The following is a 15,131-nucleotide window of genomic DNA, read 5'->3' on the forward strand; positions in this document are numbered from 1 at the left end:
GAGAGATCACTCGGATGAGAAGCTGGAGGAAACAATATGGCACGCCGCTGGTTTTCACAACCGTGGAATCACAGTGTCCTTAGCGCGGATCTCAGTTTGAGTGTTGGAAGTATTTCTCACCGTGGCATGTGAGCGCGGTCTGTGTCATGTTCGAGTGTGATGCCTTAATTATCGCCTGTCACTTCTCTTTTCCATCGCTCTCTTTCACTTCTGCCATCTTTTCCTCTTACCTGTTATTCTTTCTGCATAGCAGGTGGCCAGAATGGGGGATTTCTTTCCTTCTTTCTGACGGCTTTCTCAAGATTCTCATATACTGCAGTTAAAAGGATAGTTCACACAAAAATGAAAATGATGTCATCATTTACTCACCCTCATTTCTTTCTTCAGCGGAACGCAAACCAGGATATTTTGAAAGTCAATGAGATACTAAAACAACACTGGACCTTAAGAGACATTCTTTAAATGTATCTTCTTTTGTGTTCCTCAGAAGAAAGGTGAATGTTGGAATCCAGAATCCAGCACTACTGGATTAGTGTCACCCTGCGTCCCAATGTGCATACTATCCATCCAAAATAGTGTGTAAGATAAGATTAAGTTTGTCCCAAAGCAGTATGTTTGAAAAGAGTATGCCAAAAGTCCCCGGATGGTCTACTGTTTCCGGTCGATTTTCGAAGTGTGGACCCATGGTATTGCCCCCAACCCATCGCGCTTTGGAAGATTTGGTTAAGAACTACAAACACGAATAAAAAGTGTAAAAAAACAAAAACAACTACAACATGGCAGATATACGTGACTGACGGTTAGGTGGAGTGGTTTAGATCAAGGGGTTTGAGACAGACATTTGGCTGAATGTCTGATGCATATGGCACACAAAATTGGAAACACTTCAGAAGTTTCGAAGTCGTCATCTGATTGGATGAATCCTACAGGATTTTCGGGAGATGTGTGTAACGTTTTTAACGGTCCGCCTGGAAAAAAAAACCCCATTGTGACACCAAAACCCCTCATAGAAGAAGAAAGCCGTCGTGTTTACAAACTGTGACAATGTGCGCTTATCAGGATCAACTAAACGCTGGGTTTTCAAAAGTATTACACGCCGGTCTGTTATTGTAGGGAAATTGATGTTACATTTTCACGCCCCTAAACATGACTCTGAACAAAACAAACTGTGATTGGTTGCTTTACAAGTCAGTCAGATGGACTCTGGGTGGTCCTTGGCCAATGAAAGCTGCTATGGAGTCCAGACCTTCTGTCGTTACTACTGGAGTAACAACTTTGATGAGGTACAGTGATGAACAAGAAAAATTAAAAATAGAAAGCAAAATTGCTCATGGCTTAATAGAACAGTAGAAAAAAATAGGGGGGAATGGGTTGGGACTCAATGTCTTATTCAAACCTGTATTTTAGCACAAAAGCTCTGCATCTCTGGAGAACATGCGTCAACCACTAGGCCACTGCTCTGTCAGATCTCTGTTCTAGGGCAGAAACATAAAATTGTGTTTGTCAAATATTTTACTGCATGAAGTGGTCAATAAAACAAATCTCTCTCTTTGTCTTAAAGGTTGATTTAGAAGTGTTGGACCCACGGGGTCGGACTCCTTTGCACCTGGCCGTGACACTGGGTCATTTAGACTGTGCCCGTCTGTTAGTCCAGCATGGAGCTGATGTCAGCAAAGAAAACAGAAATTGCTGGACAGGTAATACAGCAAGAAACTCCAGCCACTTTCTGGCCAATATGATAATCTGATAATTATTTACACTATACCGTTCAAAAGTTTGGGGTTGGTAAGATTTTTGTTGTTTAGAAATTAAATTGTTAAATTGTTGAATGAAATTAAATTGTTAAATTGTTGAATGAAATTAAATGAAAAATAAAATTTTATTTAAAAACATTATGCTTTAAATTGATCAAAAGACTGTAAAGACATTTAAATGTTACAAAATATTTCTATTTCAAATAAATGCTGCTCTTTCTATTTATCAAATAATCCTGAAAAAAAATGTATCCCAGTTTAAACAAAAATATTAAGCAGCACAACAGTTCTCTTACGAGAGGTTCTCTCGTATTGCGTAAATAGCTTACGCTGCGGGAAAAGTCATCTTTCTCGAGATATGAAGCCAAAAATTATCCTTAATTTTTAAAATCTTGTCAACGCAGTGCAGCAGCACGCAGACCTAGAGCAGGCTATCTAGCGTGCTCATTGGCTGCCCTGCGGCAACTGCAGCAGCCTACCAGTGAGCCTAGCGTGACATCACGCCCAATGGGGGCGCTCAGCGCCCTCACGCGTCACGGCCCGTCAGAGGCTTATAAAAGAAGGCTCGGAGGCTGCTTTCTCTGATTTTTGTCTCTTCAGCGAAGCTCTCCGCATCGCTGGACTCTGAGGAAGCCGCCGTCGAATCAAGCGACCTGCAAGCCGAGGATTCGCCTGAGGAAGCCGGCCGACTTCGCCGCCTTCAGCATCCCTGCCTGCTTCGCCATCCGGCGATTATATCTTTTTTTTGCATTATTTAAGATGCCTTGCATTTCCTGCAAAGCTCCGTTCAGCGACAGGGACCGCCATGTTATCTGCGCTCTCTGCCTGGGACCGGACCACGCAGCCATCGCCCTCTCTTCGGGCGGCTGCGAACTGTGCGAAGAACTGCCGATGTCGACCCTGCGGGCTCGACTCGCCTTGTTTGACGCTCCCGCTGTCTCTCCGTCTACCTCCACCGGGCCGCGTAAGAAGAAACGCCGCTCTCAGAGGCCACCGGAACCTGCAGCAGTAGCTGAGCGCTCGCCGGAGCCCCTCCCACGAGCCTCGCTATCTCCTTCTCCTCCCCCCCTTCCCGACGCGCAGCGGCCGGCCTCTGCCCGCACTGCCGTCGCCTCAGAGGATGAAGCGGACCACGCTGCTATCGCAGACAGCTGCTCTATTTTAGCCTCGGACAGCGAGGAGTGGTCGGGTTCTCACCGCTCCTCATCCTCAACACAGGAGTCTAGCCGGTCCCGCTCCAGTGTCGACGCGGAACTTCTCCGCCTCCTCACCAAAGCGGTCGACCAATTGGGACTCGACTGGTCCCCACCGAAGGCGCCCGCGCCCAACAGGCTCGACAGGTGTTTTCTGCCTAGCCGCCGCCAAGCGCCTGCCTCTAGGTCAGCACCCTTCCTGCCTGAGCTCCACACTGAGCTCTCGAAGTCGTGGAACGCCCCGTTCTCCGCTAGACTCCGCTCTCCGGCCTCTTCGACTCTCTCCCAAGTGGACGGAGCCGCCGAGAAGGGATACACACAGATTCCCCCGGTTGAGGAAGCTGTGGCAACGCACCTTTGCCCGCCATCCGCCAGATGGCGCTCAAAGTCTGCCCTGCCGTCCAAGGCCTGCAGGACCACATCAGCTCTCGTCGGCCGCGCCTTTGCTGCCGCCGGCCAGGCTGCTTCCGCCCTGCACTCCATGGCTGTGCTTCAGATTCTCCAGGCCGATCTCCTCCGCGAACTGGACGAGAAAGGCCTGGATCAAGATGCACTGACGGACCTGCGCAGCGCGACGGACCTCTCGCTTCGCGCCACTAAGTCCGCTGCACAAGCCATCGGAAGATCTATGGCCTCGCTCACCGTCATCGAAAGGCACCTTTGGTTGACGCTGGCGGATATGAGCGAATCTGAGCGCTCCGTTTTCCTCAACGCCTCGCTCTCTCCCTCCGGTCTTTTTGGCCCAGCGGTCAGTGGGATTGTGGAACGTTTCTCGGAGGTACAGAAGGCGTCGCAGGCTATGAACCTCTTCCTGCCCCGCCGCTCGAGCTCCTCTGCAGGCCGCTCTCAGAATCAGCCTCCTGCACGCAGCTCGTCACAGCGCTCTGCTCAGCCTCCGTCTTCGCAGCGACGCCAGGGCGGCCGCCCTAGATCGCGCTCAGCCAGCCGCCACAGACCGGGTTTTCCGGCTCACGCCGAAGGTGTCATGAGTGTAGAAAATGTGGCCACACCCCCGTGTTCACCACTACACACAAACACGATCTCCCCGGTAACGCTCACAGAGCGCACTGTCATAAAGCGGGCACGCGCCGCTGGAGTGCTAAGTGTAGGGAATGTGCCCACAATTCTGTGCCCACACCTACCCACTGCCCGCTCTGTCACACAGTTATCCCGGGACGCAGATCCTCTAAAGCTCCCAAACACTGGCCGTGTTGCGATTGTAAGCCCTGTGCCCGCTCACGAGCGCGCGCACTTACTAACAAACACGTTAACCCCCATGCCGCTCTCGCGCCACGGGTTTCTAGCAACAAAATGTGCTCCGTCCACAGCGACCGAGCCGTTGCGTGCTGTACAGCCGGTCACCACTGTCTGCGAGCCCCCGTATTCGAGCACCGGCGGCGTGTGCGCCGCCCCATCCTCTCTGATACAGGTTCCCCATCCCGTGCAGTGTGGCGATCTGAACCCAGAGACCATTCGACCCCTAGCAATGTGTGCGAAAGCATGGCAAGCTATCCAGGGCGTGTCAGAATGGGTGCTGAATACTATAATGCACGGCTATTCGCTTCAATTCGCTCGCCGTCCACCGCGCTTTTTAGCACGAACCGAGACGAGAGTGAACAAGGAAGTGGCGCATCTGCTTCAGGCAGAAATAGCAAAACTTGCTGCACAAGGGGGCTATAGAACAGGTGCATCCTTCTCTGAGCGAGTCAGGCTTTTACAGCCGTTATTTCCTCGTACCCAAGAAGGACGGAGCGCTGAGACCTATTTTAGATCTGAGACATTTGAACAAAGCTCTCATGAGACGGCCGTTCAAAATGATTACAACCAGGCAGATTCTCGCGCAAATTCGCCCGGGAGACTGGTTTATCTCTCTCGATCTGAAGGACGCATATTTTCAGATCCAGATAACACCCCGTCACAGGCCATTCTTGAGATTCGCCTTCGACGGTCGGGTATATCAGTACACCGTCCTGCCGTTCGGTCTATCTTTGGCACCCCGTACATTTACGAAGTGCATGGACACGGCTCTCTCTCCCTTGAGAAGACAGGGGATGCGGATACTGAACTATCTGGACGACTGGCTAATTCTGGCGCAGTCAGAGACAGAGCTTTTGTCTCACAGAACAGCGCTTCTCAGTCATCTGGAAAGCCTGGGTCTCTCAGTCAACTGGACCAAGAGCTCACTACTGCCCCGTCAGTCGATTTCCTTTCTCGGAATAGAACTGGACTCGGTGGCTATGACGGCCAGATTGTCAGAGCAGCGCGCGCGCCGCATTCGACATCTCGCCGCGTCTTTCCAGACGGGCAGTCAGGCTCCGCTGAGGACATTCCAGCGAATCCTGGGGCATATGGCTTCAGCTGCAGCGGTGCTCCAGCTGGGCTTACTGCGCATGCGCATGCGCCCGCTTCAACGCTGGCTGAAAGCGTGAGTGCCTCGCCGAGCCTGGACTGCCGGCAGCTTACGAGTCAGGGTGAATCAGGGCTGTGTCTCAGCCCTGCAGCCCTGGCTGGCAGCCGAATGGTATCGCACAGGAGTGACGATGGGAGTTGTCTCGCACCGGAAAGTTATCTCGACAGACGCGTCCAACCGAGGTTGGGGAGCGCTCTTCGAGGGCAGACCGGTCTATGGCCTTTGGGCAGACCAGGAGAATCGCCTTCATATAAACTGTCTAGAGATGCTGGCGGTCGAGAACGCGCTCAAGCACTTCCTCCCATACCTACAGGGCCACCATGTACTAGTCCGTACGGACAATATGTCAGTGGTGGCCTATGTGAACCGTCAAGGCGGTGTCAGATCCAAAGCGCTCTGCACCCTGGCGGAACGCCTCCTTGTGTGGGCCCAGCACTCACTGCGCTCGCTGAGAGCCACGCACGTGCCGGGTCGCCTGAACGAAGGAACGACAGACTGCTCTAGGTCTGCGTGCTGCTGCACTGCGTTGACAAGATTTTAAAAATTAAGGATAATTTTTGGCTTCATATCTCGAGAAAGATGACTTTTCCCGCAGCGTAAGCTACTTACGCAATACTCGTTCCCTCTTCTAGAGAGAACAGAGGTTACGTTAGGTAACCGATACGTTTTCAACATTGATAATAATATGAAATCAGCATATTAGAATGATTTCTGAAGGATCATGTGACACTGAAGACTGGAGTAGTGATGCTGAACATTCAGCTTTGATCACAGGAATAAATTACATTTTAAAATAGAAAACATAGAATATTTTAATTGGTAATAATATTACACAATTTTAGATCAAATAATTGCAGCCTTGGTGAGCATAAGAGCTTTTTTTGAAAACATTAATAAAGTCTTACCAACCTCAAACTTTTGAAAGGTAATAAAGGCCCATAACTGATTTCTGGAATATAGTGAAGTTCTATTGTTTTAATTATTATAATAATATATTTTATTTATATTGCACTTTTCTCAAACCCAAAGCGCTACAACACAGAGTAATAATAAGAATAAAAAGAAAGTCATTGTGTTTAAATAAATTCATAATAAAACTCCAAAAAAATTATATATATTTTTTAAATGGTACTGGTATATTTAGGCATCTCAACAATATCATGTACAGAATAAAAATTATATAAAAAGCATTAGTGTTTATACATTTATTAGTGTTTTTAAAGATTAACTTTAAGTGAGCATTTAATGATGGCAAAGCTACTGAATAAATAAACTAAATAGCATAAATATATCATGCATCCCTAATTTTGGTGTCTCTTGAAACTTTACCTTCTGTCTGTCAGTGTTGCAGGAGGCCATTAGCACGCGTAACCCGGAGCTGGTGCGGCTGGTGCTGCGTTACCGTGACTATCAGCGCACCACTAAGAGACTGGCAGGGATCCCGCGACTGCTGGAGAGACTCCGACAGGTAAATAAACCCTGAACCTGTTAATGACAAAACAACCAGGCATGAGCTTAACAAACAGCATCGTAACAAGCACCTGCTGCCTGCACACCTGAGCCCTCATTCCAGTAGATTCTTGCATACAGATATACAAACAAACAGGTTAATAGGGAACCACTGGGTTTGTTTGCAGGACCTCTCTTTTCCTTGTCTTTACCAGTTTTTCTTTCAACCTTGAGCGCCCCTGTAGCTTTCTTCCTTTGCTTATGACGGATGTGCAAGCTCTCTGGTTCTCCCCGCTCCTCATCTCTCCGGGAGTTTTATTATTCATGTCTTTCCCTGCAGAGCGATCTGTCTCTCACTTTCGGCCTCCCACTGTACGCACTAACCTTCTCTCTCCTTCTTGTATGTCAGGCGCAGGATTTTTACGTGGAGATGAAATGGGAGTTTACAAGCTGGGGTAGGTCATACGTGCTGTAATCATCTGTAAATAGTATGTTTGGACAGGCTCTTCCTCTTTCCACATCCTCATGTCCTGCTATTGTTGAACTCTCCCTCTATTTCCAGTTCCGCTCGTGTCTCGTATCTGTCCGAGTGACACATATCGGGTTTGGAAGAGTGGCCAGTGCCTGCGGGTGGACACAACACTCATGGGATTTGAGCAGATGACCTGGCAAAGAGGCAATCGCAGCTTTATATTCAGGGGTCAAGGTGAGTGCGATGGCTTTTTTTCCTGCACTGATTTTTGTTGCTGAACTGCCTGTTACCTTCAAATCAGATTTGGGGTTTGATCTGCGCTTTTGTTGTCAATGCCACTTCTCGCTTAGCTTTCTTTCAAACAAGCCATCATTGGCATGGAAACAACCTCATTCTCACTTCGCCACAGTCTCTAATTGGCTTCCTTCCTTTTGCGCTCTCTCTCCACCTGTCATTCAGACTCCAGCGCCATGGTAATGGAAGTGGATCATGACAGACAGCTGGTGTTTTGCGAGACGCTGCCGTGCCACACTTCCTCTCCCGCCTCCCCCTCCTCCACCCCCACCCCCAGATCGTGCACAACCGCTTTGAACCTTCTGGGGGCGCTGCAGCCCAGCGATGAACAGGTGGCGGCCCGTCTATCCGCTCCCGTGGTGGCCACGCAGCTTGACACCAGGAACATCTCCTTTGAGAGGTGAGCACATAACATAACAATTGCCAAGTCATTGTCGGCAATTAAAATTTTAGACAGGAAGGGCATCGTAACCTATTATTTTGGCTTTACTGTAAAGCTGAGAGTGTGAGCCAGCACTTTTGGGATAAGCTTCATCATAAAATGTGTGATATTGGACTCACCTCTGTCTGCACGGCACGTCGGCCACCTGGTAACGTGCCCGGTTGTCTCTGCAGGAATAAAACAGGCATTCTTGGCTGGCGGAGTGAGAAAACAGAGGTGGTGAACGGGTATGAATCAAAGGTATGGCTTATATCATTGTAAATCTCACTCAAATTGCTGATAATATAAAAGAAAATGCAAAACAGATGAATTTCATTATATCACTGAAAAATTTAAGATTTTATATATCAAAAGTTGGATGTAAAGTAGAGCCTACTTTACCTAAATACTTACAGTATACTCATGTAAAGCAATATATACTATAAATAGTAAATCTCAACTGCCGAACTTTTTATTTTGTTGCAAAAAAACAACAACTAAATGATCACTCAGCTCTTTATATACAGCTGGATATACTGGATATACACACACTCATACTATATGAGTATAGTATAGTATATATATTTTTTTTTTTTTTTTTTTTTTGGTCGTGAAGTAATTACTTATTCAAAATAAGTACCTACTCAAGAGAGTATGCAATTTCGGACACAGCCAGGGCCTAAATAGAGCCAACTAACCAATCAACAAAACAAGCCACAGTTGTATAACTTAATTAATCAATGAAAAACCATAGAAACAAACTGAAACACAGGAAACTGAACTAAAACGTGTCAAACCCACCCAAAACATAAACAGACACAGACTACTCATAACAACTGGCACGGAAAAATTCTGTTAAGAATCATCTCCACAGTATTCAGAAACACAAGTTGTATTGATGTATGATAATGGTAATTAAACACTTTAGCTGATAAGCGCTTTCAAGTTAAATATCTTTTTTTATCTTGACAGTTATCCTTGGCTAATTGGAAGGCTGTTTAATTGTGCAGTAATTAGCTGGCAAATTGACATATCCACTATGGGTGAAGGCTTGGCTCATGAATAGTAATTAAGGTACTTGACTGGACACTCCTGGAAGGTTACCAAGCAACGTCTCTATGACCCAATTCATATTCATGCACTTATGCCTTGATTCACTTAGTGTTTCACAGTTGCAAACTTTAGCTCGCTTTCATCCATTGACCCGATTGGAAAGGAACCAATTGCTATGAAACAACATTTGGTTACACCCAATACACTGGAATAGAGTGCAGAGATGCGACATGACGTAAACTGCTCTCATTTCAATCTGCTAAGCTATCTAGTGTCTACACTACAATCAGTAAAGCTAAACCTGCTTCAGAGTTCTCCTTATTTTGAAATGTCAAGTCCATGAACAGCATTCCCTTGTATGATAAGCGAGTGTTTTAATTTTGTCAGGGATATAATGTGGCAGATTAACAAACAAATGATCAACTAATATTCTCATATGTCTTTGCTGCAGGTTTACTGTGCCTCTAATGTTGAGCTAATCACACGAACACGCACTGACCATCTCACTGACCAGCACAAAACAAAACCCAAAGGTACGTTTGACCAATTTGTTTCTCAAATCACAATCTTCACATGCCCACATTGACATTTATCTATATTTTCAGAAATCTCAATCACACATTTAAAATTATTATATTAATTCAATACAATAACTGTTTGAAAGTTTAGGGTATGATTTTTTTTTAAACAAGTTGACACTTTATTCAGCAAGGATACATTCATTCGATCAAAATTGACAGTAATTTTTCTATTTAAAAAAAGAATGCTATTCTTTTGAAATTTCTGTTCATCAAAGAATCCTAAAAAAATATATCATGGTTTCCACAGCTGGATTTTTCAGCAGTGGCAACGGGAATAAATTACTTTTTTAAATATATTAAAATAGAGAACCATTAAATTGTAATAATATTTCACAATAATACTATTTTTACTTGGTGAAAAATAGCATTTAAGGACAAAAATACTGATTAAGAAATTTAGTTTTTTAAGCGCATATGCTGGTTTTTTCTCTATTCAACAAAACACAATGAGCGTGTGCATTGGTAGGCATGCCGTAGTGAATATGATGATTCATTATTTCAATGCCCACTCAGATTTTTTTCCAAACAAACAGTGTCTTTGTCTCGTCGACTGTTACTGTGATGTAATACAGATCCTTGGGATTGTGCACATCTTCTGTAATATGACCTGCTGTGTGTTGCGTTTTTGTCTCAGGCGGCAAGACACCTCTGCAATCCTTCCTGGGTATCGCTGAACAGCACATGGGGCCTAACAACGGAGTGAGTGAAAGGAGCCTTTCAAGAATCTGCTCATTTATCATCAAGACATCTAAAGTGCTTTTCTAGTATTATGTCTCTTCTGTAGCCTCAAATTAAGTGTGTGTGTGTGTGTGTGTGTGTGTGTGTGTGTGTGTGTGTGTGTGTGTGTGTGTGTGTGTGTATGTGTTTTACAGCACACAATGGTGACTCAGATATCCTGCCCCTCAACGAACCCATTGGCCTTGACGGCTGAGGAGTACTTTAATCCCAACATGAGTCAGAGAGACATCGGCCAGCCCTGTCACCTCACCACCAAAACACAAAGGTAGTGTTTCAACCCAACTCTGCTTTCATTTTCATTTTGAAACATTTTAAATACCTAGATTATCTGCAGAAAATGTGATCCTTTCCCAGTCCCATTCCACTCTCTCCTCTCCAATTGTTTCCCATCTCTCCTCAAAGAGTCCTAGCAAAATAAATGCAAAAATGTAAATATAAATATAAAAGGTTTATTTAAATGCAAATCCTAAGTATGAACAATAGTAATAATGATACTTACCCACCTAAAATCATTACTAATGAGATGTGTTCCTCTTTGAATAGTCTTATGATGCTGCCTTTATGTGCACCTGGGAAACTTGTGCCTCACAGTTGGGCATCTGTTATTATGATGTCACGCATTCAAGCGGGAAACATAACATGGAAGTAGCCTAAACAAAATAAAAAAAATTCTTATATTGTAAACGATAAACCCAAATAACTACATCTGAATTCAAAATTATACAAATGTTTAATTTCCATCACTTATTTAAACATGGTATCAAAACTAAATGTTTGTAACATAAAGCAAACCATGAAAGTCGAGTGATTATACACTTGTTGTCTATCAGCTGTTCTGTACATCACACTTTTGTGTGAAATTGTTGAAATGCAGCAGGTAAATTAAAATAATTTGCCTAATCATTCATTACAATTCACTACAGATTTGCTTTCCGCTAACTGATATATAGATTATATATATTTGGTATTATCTATATTATAGAATAGTCCATTTTTTAAATCGACACACACTGTAAAAAATAAGTTGCTGCCTTAAATTTTTAAGTACAATCAACTTGGATGTTTAAGTCATTTCAACTTAAATTACATTAAACTGACTTTAAAAATTAGTTGAATCTTGTAGAACTTATAAAAAAAGTTTCAAATTGCTTAACTTATTTTGATGAGTTAAAGCAATGTAAAAACATATGTTGTCATAACTTATTGATCATATAATTTTTTACAGTTCACATAAAAAAATAAAAAAAAAATAGAGAGATTTCAAAATATATATGGTATAATGGTATATAAATAATACTAAAATTACACTGCGCTACTTCAAGGGCACATAAGATTACACTCTTTTCCTGGACTGCCAAGACTGTATGAGGTCACACAAGTGTCTTAAGGCCGTGACACGCCAAGCCGACGTCAAAGAACTAGTGTTTTTTCGACTGTGTTGTCGCCTCGTGTCGGCTGCATCTGGGACAGAAATCTGAACTTGAACACTAAAGACTACAGGCGACTGCCAACTAGCTTGTGCGTTCTGCGTCTGCGTGTAAGGAAATACCTGTCTATATCAGTAGGTATGAATAGTCTATATTCTTCATTCACAAAGGGAAACCGATTCTAGGACTGCAGATATACAAACCGTAAAAAACACAGCGCATGCTTACCATTTAGAATATCAATCATGTTGATCACTTTCTTCATTCCAGGCGGCCAATTTTTAAATGAAAAGATTGGCGTATTGGAAGGCTCGAGATGATGTAAAATTAAAACAGCCCTCTGTCTGAGCTTTGCTCGCTTTCATCACTTTCGTTTTTATTTTTCGTTCGCTAAACTGAACAGCCAATCAGAGCGATATCTCTCACCGATGGCCCCTGCCGGCGACGTTAACCTGACTTAAATTGACGTGTGGAACACACCACAAAAGTAGCCCGACAGATATCATCGATGGCCAACATCCGACCGTCAGCTTGCTGTATCACAGCCCTTACAATTAATGTTTTTTCCCAGGTTCAAAGCCAAGCTGTGGTTGTGTGAATCTCACCCTTTATCTCTGGAGGAGCAGGTGGCTCCTATCATCGACCTCATGGCCATCTCCAACACTCTGTTCGCCAAGCTTAGGGACTTCATCACCTTACGTCTGCCTCCTGGCTTTCCAATCAAGATAGGTAAGAGAAAGGGGGAAAAAAATGGAAAGAACATGCTATATGCCTAAAAATGTGTTTTCAAAGTATGGTTACAAACAAACACACATTTAAGTTATCAGGCTAATGCAACAATGACATCTCTTCACAACAGAAATTCCCATCTACCACATCCTAAATGCTCGGATCACCTTTGGGAACCTGAATGGTTGTGAAGAGGGTATTTTGCCCCGGGTGGACACTGAAGGGGACGGACAAAAGGACAGTCCCAGGACAGAGACGCCGTCTCCAGGCAGCGACTCTTCCAGCGTGTCCAGCTCTAGCTCCACAAGTAAGAATCAACCTTTTACCATCAAGGAAATGTGCTTGTTAGAAGCTATTTAAGATGATGATCAGATTGAGAAATATGGTGTTACAAAATAATACCGTGTTCAGACAAAGCATTTGCCATTTTTAATGGCCAGAGACTAATTGATTGGATAAATGTTTAATGATTGCATTTCTTATAGCGCTGTCTGTAGTACCGATGTAACTCAGATCTGCTGGTCAATGCATTTAACTACAATATTCTGCACCGGTCCTCATGATTTTGTGTTTGTGTATAAATCAGACTCATGTCGTGGAGGAGAGATCCCACCTTGTGTTTTTGAGGCTCCGCGGGGCTACAGCGTTTTAGGAGGAAACCAGAGGGAAAACATTAGAGAAGAAGAGGATGATCTGCTACATTATGCCATCCAGCAGAGCCTGATTGAGGCTGGATCAGAATATGACCAGGTCTGAGATGCAATCACACACTTGCATGTTAACAGATGCACATAGGTGTCCACAAAATAGAGAAATATACCTTTTTACACCATGTCCTAACCAACCACGAAACAACGTGGCGTCAAATTAATTTTCTTTCCTTACTGGATCCAAAAATGCTGCATGAAGTAACAAAGTCAAACAGTCATTCTGAGAATATTTGATGTTTAATATACAGCTATGTGGAGCCAGATTTTGTTGAGTATGTAAAGCCCTTATAATGCAAATGAGTTCACAAATTTTTTTTAGCTACTCAAGTTGCATGAAAAGTGCCATTTCCGAGAGTAAAAAAAAAAAAGAATTGTGATATTGCCTTCTTTAAATTATAGTCTTAAGATTCCTATAGAGAGCAGCAACCCTGGAAGTTAAAATAACCCTTAAAGGAACACTCCACCGTTTTTTGAAATAGGGCTTATTCACCTTCTTTCCTACATTTAGATAGGTGGGCAAATGCATTTTTGTCTCAGTGCATGCATTGTTTTAGTTTGACAGGGTTGGCGCTAGCTTAGCTTAGCATAATGAATGGAATCCTTTGTTGCCAGCTAGCATGTCCTGAGTAAAAGTGATAAAAAAAAATAAAAAAAAACACCTAATTACTTCTTGTGGCCTGCGTATTCACAACAAGTACAAATAGCGATGCAGATTAACACTAGGCGATTTCCTATGCAGATTTTGACTTGGGACTATATTAGGGGGAAGCACAGGCGAAGCACTGCTACTTGGGCGCAGAGATATCACGCCCAAGTAGCAGTGCTTCGCCTGTGCTTCCCCCTAATATAGTCCTTAATATATAAGTCAATATCTGCCTAGGAAATCGCCTAGTGTTAATCTGCATCACTATTTGTACTTGTTGTGAATACGCAGGCCACAAGAAGTAATTAGGTAGGGTTTTTTTTTTTTTATATCACTTTTATTCAGGACATGCTAGCTGGCAACAAAGGATTCCATTCATTATGCTAAGCTAAGCTCACGCCGACCCTGTCAAACTAAAACAATGCATGCACTGAGACAAAAATGCATTTGCCCACCTATCTAAATGTGGGAAAGAAGGTGAATAAGCCCTATTTCAAAAAACGGTGGAGTGTTCCTTTAACATTTCACCCCTCTTTTACACATACCCCATTTGTTTCACTCACAGGTGACGATCTGGGAGGCTTTGACCAACAGTAAGCCGGGAACACACTCTCTGTCCTGTGACCCCAGCCGACATGAAAGGTCTGCAGTCAGTATTCTGCTTCTACTGTCTCCTGTAGTCACATCTCACACACGACAGGCAGGGACAGCATCACACTCTCATCACATTTACTGGAGCTATTGACACAGGCATGACTGTCAATACAGCCTCAGTGAAGCTCATAGAAATTCACTGGGGTTTTCATCTCTCTCTCCTCACCTCCGTTTGCTCCTCACAGAGTTTTAAAACAGGTTGAGATGCCGACATGAATCCGAAACAGTCACTTCACACTATTTGGTTCAGTTAAAAAGTTAAAGACATTTATAATGTTACAAAACATTTTTATTTCAAGTAAATGCTGTTCTTTTGAACTTTTTCATAAAAAAATTCTGACAAAAATTTACAATTTCCACAAAAATATTAAGCAGCACCACTGTTTTCAACATTGATGATAATAATAAATGATATGAGTAATACATAATTGCATATTAGAATGATTTCTGAAAGACTGGAGGCTGCTGAAAATTCAGCTTTTCCATCACAGGAATAAATTACATTTAAAAATAATAGAAAACAGTTATTTTAAGTTGTACTGATATTCCACAATATTAGTTTTGTTTTTTTATCAAATAAATGCAGCCTTGGTGAGCAGAAGA

General features: G+C 43.6%; 1 protein-coding gene across 3 annotated transcripts in view; it reads left to right on the plus strand.

The window, feature by feature from the left end:
• Positions 1–15,131, plus strand: part of ankrd13b (ankyrin repeat domain 13B) — a 36,961-nt gene that overhangs the window by 19,055 nt on the left and 2,775 nt on the right. The window contains exons 1-14 of one of the 3 annotated variants that reach the window (XM_082180520.1): positions 7–1,283; positions 1,562–1,697; positions 6,701–6,825; positions 7,216–7,261; positions 7,369–7,512; positions 7,738–7,972; positions 8,188–8,254; positions 9,498–9,579; positions 10,262–10,326; positions 10,500–10,630; positions 12,364–12,521; positions 12,652–12,828; positions 13,108–13,271; positions 14,440–14,516. In XM_082180520.1, coding sequence (XP_082036646.1) covers positions 1,197–1,283; positions 1,562–1,697; positions 6,701–6,825; positions 7,216–7,261; positions 7,369–7,512; positions 7,738–7,972; positions 8,188–8,254; positions 9,498–9,579; positions 10,262–10,326; positions 10,500–10,630; positions 12,364–12,521; positions 12,652–12,828; positions 13,108–13,271; positions 14,440–14,516 — 1,694 coding nt within the window. In that variant the 5' untranslated portion in view covers positions 7–1,196. Of the gene's footprint in view, positions 1–6; positions 1,284–1,561; positions 1,698–6,700; positions 6,826–7,215; positions 7,262–7,368; positions 7,513–7,737; positions 7,973–8,187; positions 8,255–9,497; positions 9,580–10,261; positions 10,327–10,499; positions 10,631–12,363; positions 12,522–12,651; positions 12,829–13,107; positions 13,272–14,439; positions 14,524–15,131 lie in introns of those variants that run through there. The other 2 variants (XM_082180521.1, XM_082180519.1) reach the window with 2 other exon arrangements.

Source organism: Leuciscus leuciscus (assembly GCF_965113295.1).
Source record: "Leuciscus leuciscus genome assembly, chromosome: 9".
NCBI lineage: Eukaryota > Metazoa > Chordata > Actinopteri > Cypriniformes > Leuciscidae > Leuciscus > Leuciscus leuciscus.